Raw genomic sequence first — 8,433 nt, 5'->3', positions numbered from 1 at the left:
CTTGTGCAAGTGCCGATTGCCTATACACTGGCATGGGTGCCGCTTGGTATTGTTGAGGTCGAGGCGGGTTGTTGCGCATGTTGAAGATGCAAATGTTTTCATCATGATCGCCAACGATGCATATATGGCACCACAACCTTGGCAGATTTTTTGCTTATGCAGTGATCCTGGCTCTTAGGACCGATCACTCATTTGCTGTATGATTTGCCATGCAATGTGGACACCAGACATTTTCTCGTCGTGGATATGTTTGAGTTGGCGGCTGAGACAAGTGAAGTTTTTGATCCATGGCCTACATCATATCTTCTTTCAGCTTGAAGGTCAAGGCCTCTAGGCGATCTTCATTTGATGTTTCGGCAATGGACTTGGATTTGCCTTTTTTGGAGTGCTTATCTTGAGTACTAGATCTGCCATCATCGTTGCTAGTGTCTGAGTCCATCATGCCATCTTCGATGTTAATGGCTGCTGCATGAGCAGCATTGAATGTTTCATAGCTGCTTATCGTTTTCATATCCTTTCAGATTTCCTTTTTGAGTCCTGCAATGAATCGTGCCATGAGGTACTTTGCATCTAGGCATGGGTCACATTTGGTGATTAATCTTTTCATCTTACCTAGGTACGTGCGTACATCTTCTCTCCAGCCTTGTTCAATCTTGCTGAGTTGGAGAGCGGGATCATCTTGTAGCCTCTTCGTTTGAAAGTGTTGTTTGAATTTTGTTTGAAGTAGGTCCCTTGTGGCACGCTCTTCCACTAGAAGGTCTAGGTACCATTCAAATGCTTCATCAATTAAGGCCATGGGAAACCAAGCCACCTTGGTTTCATGGGATTGATCGCCACCTGCTCAGCATGCGGCATCAAAATGCTGGAGGAAGTGGGCTGGATCTTACCTACCGTAATATTTGGAAAGTTCCAGTTTGCCCAAGGGGCGTCTGCCGTGATTATTATTATTTCTTCGATTAAAGAAATTGTTAGCCTCTGCATCGAGGTCGATATCCCCATCATTGTCACGATGGCATCCAACCATGTTGGGTCATGGAGGAGTAAAAGGGAGTGATTGAATCTCAGGGGGGGATTCGAGGTAGAGGATTGGCACAGGCGGTTATTGCAGCGGAGTTATATGCGAATGTGGTGAGCATTGGAGTCAAAGGCATTGGCCGAAACGTAGCTGCATGCAGATTGGGCGAGATTTGCCAAGGGTGTCTCGGCCACAAGTGCTGGTGTGGATGTAGTGTTGTTGGGAGGGTTAGAGTGGTGTTAGTGTGTGTAGGGACCGTCGTGTTAAGAATGTGCCTAAGATTGTCCTACGTGTGTAGGGAACTGTGCCGGTGCATACGGATTATTAATCAGAGGTCATGGCATGAAGATATGAGGGAATATGTGCGAAATGAGGCCCACATGGGGCCACAAATGAGCGAGTGCTAGGGATTGGAAAAATACCTCGTAGCGTGCTGTTTTCGTGTGTGAAACCTAGGTTCAAACAGGGTTCAGTTTGGGTTCCAAATGGATGAGTTAGGAGGGGTTAAAGAAGGGGTAAAAGTTGCTTTTTTTGGGGGGTCCTAAGGGTGGTGTGAATGGACTTTAGTTACAACTAAGGGGTTGGAACCAAGTTAATCTAGTTAGGTTAACTAACCTATATCCTCCCAGTTACTATAACTGGGAGGTTTGACTAACTACAGTTAGTTACTAACTTAAGAGTTAGTCTAATCTAACTAATATTAACTAACGGAGGTTATAGACTAACTTAACTAACCTAACCTAATGGCAATTAACCAACCCAACTAACCTAACTAGCCTAACCTAATGGCAATTAACTAACCCACCTAATCTAACTAATCAACTAACCTAACTAAAGTTAGTTTGACGTTAGGTTAGTTTTTTTTTTTGGGGACAGTGGGGGGGGGGGGCTTCCCAGACAGCGGCGCGGGGGGGGGAGGGGGTTTCAAGCAGGGGGGGAAGGGGAAAGGGGACAGAAGGGAGGGGGTATGCAAGGGAGGGGAGGGGAGAGGGGGTGGTAGGGAGAGGGCACTGGGCGGAGACTGAGGGTGAGCAGGGGCGGAGGGGGGCACTGGGCGGAGAGCGGGGGTGAGTGAGGGCGGAGGGGTGGCACTAGGGCAAACAGGAGTAGGGCACAAGTAGGGAGTAGGGCGAGCGGGTGCAGACCGGCAGGCACCATTGGCGTGCACCACGGGGGGTGCAGAGAGGGGGGAGAGCAGAGAGGGGGAGGGGGGTGGTAGAGAGAGGGGGGGCAAGGGGGGAGAGATAAGAGGGAGGGGGATGGTAGAGAGAGGGGGGAGAGAGAGAGAGAGAGAGAGAGAGAGAGAGAGAGAGAGAGAGAGAGAGAGAGAGAGATAGGGGGAGGGAAAGAGAGAGAAGGAGAGAGAAAGAAAGAGAGAAAAAGAGGGAAAGGGGGAGGGGGGTGGTGGAGATGGAGGGGGGAGGGGGGAGGGGGGAAGGGGGTGGTCGAGATGGAGGGGGAGAAGGGGGGAGGGGGTGGTGGAAATGGAGGGGGGAGGGGGGGAGGGGGGAAGGGGGTGGTGGACGTGGAGGGAGAATGGGGGAGGGGGGAAGGGGGTGGTGGAGATAGAGGGGGGAGGGGGTGGTGGAGATGGAGGGGGGGAGGGGGTGGTGAAGATGGAGGGAGGGAAGGTGTGGTGGAAATGGAGGGGGGAGGGGGAAAGGGGGTGGTAGAGATGGAGGGGGGAGGGGGTGGTGGAAATGGGAGGGGGATGGTGGTGGAGATGGAGGGGGGAAGGTTGGAGGGGGTGGTGGAAATGGGAGGGGGGAAAAAAAGAAGAGAAAAAACTTGAATGGAAATCCAAAGGGAGGAAGAGGTGGTCACCTAAACGCTCTCCAAGTCTTTCTCGATGTAATGGGATTGTTAAAGAACAATGGACGGTGGGTGGATGGCTAGGTTATCGTTGCGAGATGGGCTTGAAGTCACTTACAATGTAAGGATGGGAGTAAGGTGGTGATCGATGGAGAGGGAGGAGTGTGTTGCGTAGGGCTTGGAATGAAGAGGAGGATGGAGGCACAATGTGAAAGATGAAGAATGAGGGAGTGGAGTGGGTTTTTATAGGAAATGAGTTTAGGTTTAGGGTTAAACCCTAAACTCTTCTCGAGTCGTAACTCCTTATGGATAGCTCGGTTTGCTCTTCTGCAAAAAGGTGAAATGATCGAAATTGCAAGCTCTACGCAGTCGTGTCCACTACCTAGTCTGATTGTTTATCAAGTGGCTTCTATTTAAGAAATAAAGAAAATTTCTCAAGGTAGTAACCCAAGGTTGATGCTTGGGGTTGATATGTTTGGCTAGAATTGGGAAAAAATTTAACTCTCCTTGCCCTTGAGTGTTATTTTCGTGAAAGTTCGAAGTAGTTTGCTTTCTACACATACCTGCATATGTTTACTCTTACTTGAGATGCTAGTCTTCCTGACAACAGTGCCAAATGTTGCTCGGGGGGGTCACTCATCATATGTAACCCTATCACGTGAGTTCAACAGAAGGATTTTTTTTATTTCTAAAATTTACAAAAATAAATATACATAAGGGACTATTTAAAATAGTTTTGGAAAAAATTTACAGATTTGTATAGAAAAGGGATACATTTTATTAATGAAATTTTTTACAGATAAGGGACTTTAAATATAGGCCTTGAACGCATGTGATATAGAGGGTTTATACATAGTGACCCCCCGAGCAAATGTTGGCTCTTTCCTATGGCTTTTGTAGGAAGAGCAAGGTATTCTTAGTATGCAGGGTTCCGAGGCTTTTTGTCACCTATAGATATATTAGAGTTGTTGATTGTAGTATACGTGTAGCTTAGGACCTTGAGTCATGTTCCAGTGAGAGACGTACAAGCTTAAGTGTGATAAGCAGACATAGTGCATGCATGTGTAAAGGGAACATGTATCATCATGGTTGAGGTAATGAAGGCTTTCACCTTCATTGGGGGTTATAGGGTTTAGGAGGAGGTTCCAGGGATTAGAAGAGGTTCCAGGGTTTAGAAGGAGGTTCCAGGGTTTAGAAGAGGTTCTAGGGTCTAGAAGGAGTTCCGAGGTTTAGAAGGAGTTCCAAGGTTTAGAAGGAGTTGCAGGGTTTAGAAGAAGTTCCAGAGTTAGACAAGGTTCCAAGGTTTAGAGTAGAGTACATGGTGGAGAACTCGTCTCCCTTGTAGATCATGGAGATTAAGGGTTGAGGAACTAAGGGTTTAGGGGAAGCATAGGAGTGGGAGAGGAAGAAGGTGTAAGAGCATGGGGGAAAGAAGTGAGAGGAGGGAGGAGGAGGAGGAGGAGGAGGGGGGAGGAGAAGGGAGGAGGAGGAGGGAGGAGAAAAGGGAGAGGATGGGTTGCATGGTTGGAGGAGAGGGGAGGAGGAGTTGCAAGGTTAGGACATGCTTTTGGACGTGGAGTGCAACGAAGCATGGACACTTGAGACAATTGCTTGGAATACCAAAGTAGAACTCAACACAATGCCCCAAAGAGTGTGGGCTTCATTCCATTATGGGGTATTTATACAAGTTGGAGAGCTTCTCTCTCTGCATGTAGAAGTTGTAACACATTCTCCTTCTACATGTAGAAGTCGTATGTCGAAGTTGTAACACATTCTCTTTCTACATGTAGAAGTTGTAACACATTCTCTTTCTACATGTAGAAGTTGTAACACATTCTCTTTCTACATGAGTCCATGTTGGCACAGAGTCGACAACGACTCACGAGTAACCTGACCTGTCTTTGACGAGCTATTGACCCGCTCTGTCGGGTCTCAAGATTGGGAGCTCCCTTTCATTTCAAGGAATACAATTTAAGATTTTATTTATAAATCTCAATATCTAAATCCTTCTTAGGAATTTGAATGTGGGATCTATGTTAAGCCTTGTCATTGCTTTCAGTTGGGAAAGATGTTTTAGAAGTTTCCCTAAGAACTTGCAAGGGACTTTAGCCACTTTCTAAAATACTACCACTACCTAGCTCTAGCAATCTTTGAATATAGTTGTTTGAAGTCTTTAGGGAAGGCCTGTCCTCTTCAATACACATTTCCTTGGAAGCCTTTTGTGATATCAAGCACTACATGAGCATGGCTCATACTCACATGATGAAAAAGTTGTCCTTATTGAGGTGCCTAAGGGAATTTGGAGGAATGTCATTAGGCAACAATGATTATTGAAGAAGTGGATAAACACTTATTTTCTCTTTGTAAGAGTTTACACTTATAGACTAATAAGACATCTACATATATATTCATAGATATATATGTAAGTGTTACTCTCTCTCTCTCTCTCCCTCTCTCTCTCTCTCTCTCTCTTTTGGTGTCAGCATTATATATATAGACTATTTTTTGGAGGCTAGGACTCACGGTTGCTTGCAGCCTACTTATTGATACTGCGATCCTCGATTAGCTGCATAGGTCTCTAAGTGTGCCAACTTCCTTAAAATAGTAGTGTGTGTGTGCATATATTACACACACACACACAAAGTTTAAACAATTACGTTTCATCAAAACCATATACAAATTAATGCCTAGATCACACATTACAACCCAAACTTAATGGAACTCAATTTTTAAAACCACCTCATCCACAACCTACGTTCCCTCATAGAATAGGCTGGAAAGAATTGTGAAAGTAATAGAGCAATTAGCAATTGACTTTTCTTTTGTCGATAGTTCTATTGAGAGAACAGACAAACCCCCTATGTTTCTACCAGCTAGATCATACTCACTCACAATATTATATCTCGGTCGAAACTACATGCAATGTTTTAGAGCTATGTTTTGATCTTTGTCCATACGTGTAGTTTGTTGTCGCTTGTTGAGATTACCTCCCCCTCTTCTTCTCCCTCCCTCCCTCTCTCTCCCTCTCTCGATCTCTTTCTCTCTCTCTCTCTCTCTCTCTCTCTCTCTCTCTCTCTCTCTCTCTCTTTCTCCATTTCTTTTCTCTCTCTCTCTCTCTCTCTCTCTCCCTCTCTCTCTCACTCTCTCAAAAGTAGGTCGAAAACTTGATGAGCTCTACACATTCTAAGTAGAAGCTCCAAGATGTAAGAGGAAAGGACCTGGTTGCTTTGCTAGAGGAATCATTGTAATGCAAGGCGTGCATCTTATGTAAATTTTAGCTTCTCTTCCTTCACGAGTATAGTTTTAACTTACTATAATGTATAGTTATAGTAACATATAAATTTCAATTATAGGGCCCCCATCCCCCACTCGAACAACATATAACATAGGTCCTCAACAAATGAAGGGTTTGTTTTTTTAATTTAGGGAGTTAAATGCCACGCTCGGGGGGGGTTACTCATCATATGTAACCCTATCACGTGAGTTCAACAGAAGGATATTTTCTATTTCTAAAATTTACAGAAATAAATATACATAAGGGACTATTTAAAATAGTTTTGGAAAATTTTTACAGATTTGTATAGAAAAGGGGTACATTTTATTAATGAAAAATTTTACAGATAAGGGATTTTAAATATAGGCCTTGCACGCACGTGATATAGAGGGTTTATACATAGTGACCCCCCCGAGATGCCACGTACATATGTGGTATGTTTAAAGTTACGTCACATACATATGTGAGGGGATTTGTGATTCTTTCTTAGAAATACTCTCCAAACATGTGTATACATGGAAAGGAGTTTAAAACATATGAAGTTGCACATGGAATGGGCATGCTACATGGGTGTTTTCACATAAAGGCATATACTTGTGTTATGGTGTAAGGGTGTCATTAGTATCTTTTCATTTACTTTGTGATTGGTGGATTGGTTTTTCCATATAAAGGCATATACTTGTGTTATAGTGTAAGGTTGTCATTAGTATCTTTTGATTTAATTTGTAATTAGTGCTACCTTTGAAAATGCTCGGCATCCCTTGGAGTGCTTAAAGGTAGGTCGAAACTTGATGAGCTCTACACATTCGAAGTAGCAGCGCCAAGATGCAAGAGGAAAGGTTGCTTTGCTTAGGAATTATTGTAATAGAAGGTGTGCATCATAATAGAAGGTGAAGAACCTTTGATAGAAGGAGGGTAAGGAGTGTATAGTAATGTAGTTAAGGAAATTCCTTGCTTCAAATGGTGCCAATGCAAGGATGCCATCCAAACATGCAAGTATGCTTCCAATGATACCTAAGCGACATATATATACACCTTCGGATGATGATTAACGTAGATGAGGATTACAAGTTAAGCATCGGGCCAAGATCCTTATTGGTTCTATAAAACAAGGGATGTTGAATACTAATCCATCGCCCAAAAGTGTAGTTGTTGCAATCTGTGCAGTGTAGCCATGCAGATTCAACCAGCTCCAGTAGCCGATCGCGCTTTAGGAAATCAAGTTCAATCGGCTCTCGACCCGCGCGCATTACCCACTCAAGTCAAATCCGCTCTCGACCCCCTCCAAGTCATCGCCAAAATCTGCAAAGATCCTTCACTCTACAAGAACCTTCTCTCGATCGGCAAGGTGATCAATCTTTGTCTTGAGAACACGATAGATCTGTTCGTGGATCTTGGCAACACCCTTGCTCGTTTACGTCTTAATTTCTCTTTGTCTGAATATTTTGCAGACGGCCATCGATAAGGTAGACATAACGGTCGTGAATCACCTGGTCAGTGAGATTTCTCGAGTTACTGTCGGAGTACCTTTGATCGGGGTGGGCTTTGGAGCGATTAAGATGATAGTCGGCAATATGGCGGCAGCCGAGGATAACAAGGAGAAACGGGATGAAGTACGCAAGTACGCCGAGTTTATCCATAAACAAATGCAGGAATTGGAAGCTAATGGCGCCGCAGAAGAATTGAATCAGGAGTACTTGATCATCCTGACCGCGCAAGCATGCATCTTAGAGAAGGAGAAGGGGTGGAGGTAAGATATTGAAAACCTCGGACTGCGCCTAAGATTGATTGCGATTCGCTTGATTTGCACCGGGAATTTCAGTCCTGATTGTGGACCATTTGTGGTGATATTCCTGATTGTGGAGCTTTTCTATAGGGTAATTTGAATTCTGAACGTGGAGCTGTTAGATTCTGCTTGATTGTGCAGGAGCTTCTCTGATGGTGGAATTCCATGATATGCTTGATTTGAGTTCTGATTGCGGAGTTGCTTGATTTGAATCCTTGACTGTCCAGCTTGTATGACTGTGGATAGCTTGATTTCAATTTTGATCGTTGAGCTCAGTATTTGAATTTGGAACTGAGAACTAACCAGGCTTGATGGTGGTGAATCTGGTGATGCATTGCGGAGGCAGTAAGGGAATCATGAATGCGTTATGCAGTAGGTTCTGTGGCGTCGTGCTCGCGCCTTCTCGAAGCGCTGAGCTCGACAAAATGGCCAGTCAATTGAGCAGGCTTCACGAGCAACTCAATACGGTGGTGCTGAAAGCGGTAGATTCCAGGGTGGCTCGCGCTTCGAAGGCGGCTCCTGCTCTGCCGCGAGACCTCGTCGGCA

At 44.7% G+C, this 8,433-nt stretch overlaps 1 protein-coding gene across 1 annotated transcript; it reads left to right on the top strand.

Moving 5' to 3' along the window:
• Positions 1-7,275: 7,275 nt before the first annotated feature.
• Positions 7,276-8,056, top strand: LOC147897334 (uncharacterized). The gene is made up of 3 exons (XM_087380851.1): positions 7,276-7,449; positions 7,553-7,851; positions 8,029-8,056. The coding sequence occupies exons 1-3, from the start codon at positions 7,276-7,278 to the stop codon at positions 8,054-8,056; spliced, it is 501 nt and encodes a 166-aa protein (XP_087236977.1).
• Positions 8,057-8,433: the final 377 nt, after the last annotated feature.

Source organism: Dipteris shenzhenensis, chromosome 10 (assembly GCF_047967505.1).
Source record: "Dipteris shenzhenensis isolate YYH24624 ecotype China chromosome 10, Dip_SZ_1.0, whole genome shotgun sequence".
NCBI classification, from domain to species: Eukaryota; Viridiplantae; Streptophyta; class Polypodiopsida; order Gleicheniales; family Dipteridaceae; genus Dipteris; species Dipteris shenzhenensis.
The sequence above is the reverse complement of the archived record's forward strand: the minus strand, read 5'-3'. Positions and strand labels throughout refer to the sequence as shown.

Bases quoted from the DNA above. Each gene is read 5' to 3' on its own strand.
- LOC147897334 (XM_087380851.1), top strand. From the start codon at position 7,276: ATGCAGATTCAACCAGCTCCAGTAGCCGATCGCGCTTTAGGAAATCAA. The intron at 7,450-7,552 runs GTGATCAATCTT...AATATTTTGCAG, and splicing joins ACCTTCTCTCGATCGGCAAG to ACGGCCATCGATAAGGTAGA. The intron at 7,852-8,028 runs GTAAGATATTGA...TTGATTGTGCAG, and splicing joins GAGAAGGAGAAGGGGTGGAG to GAGCTTCTCTGATGGTGGAA.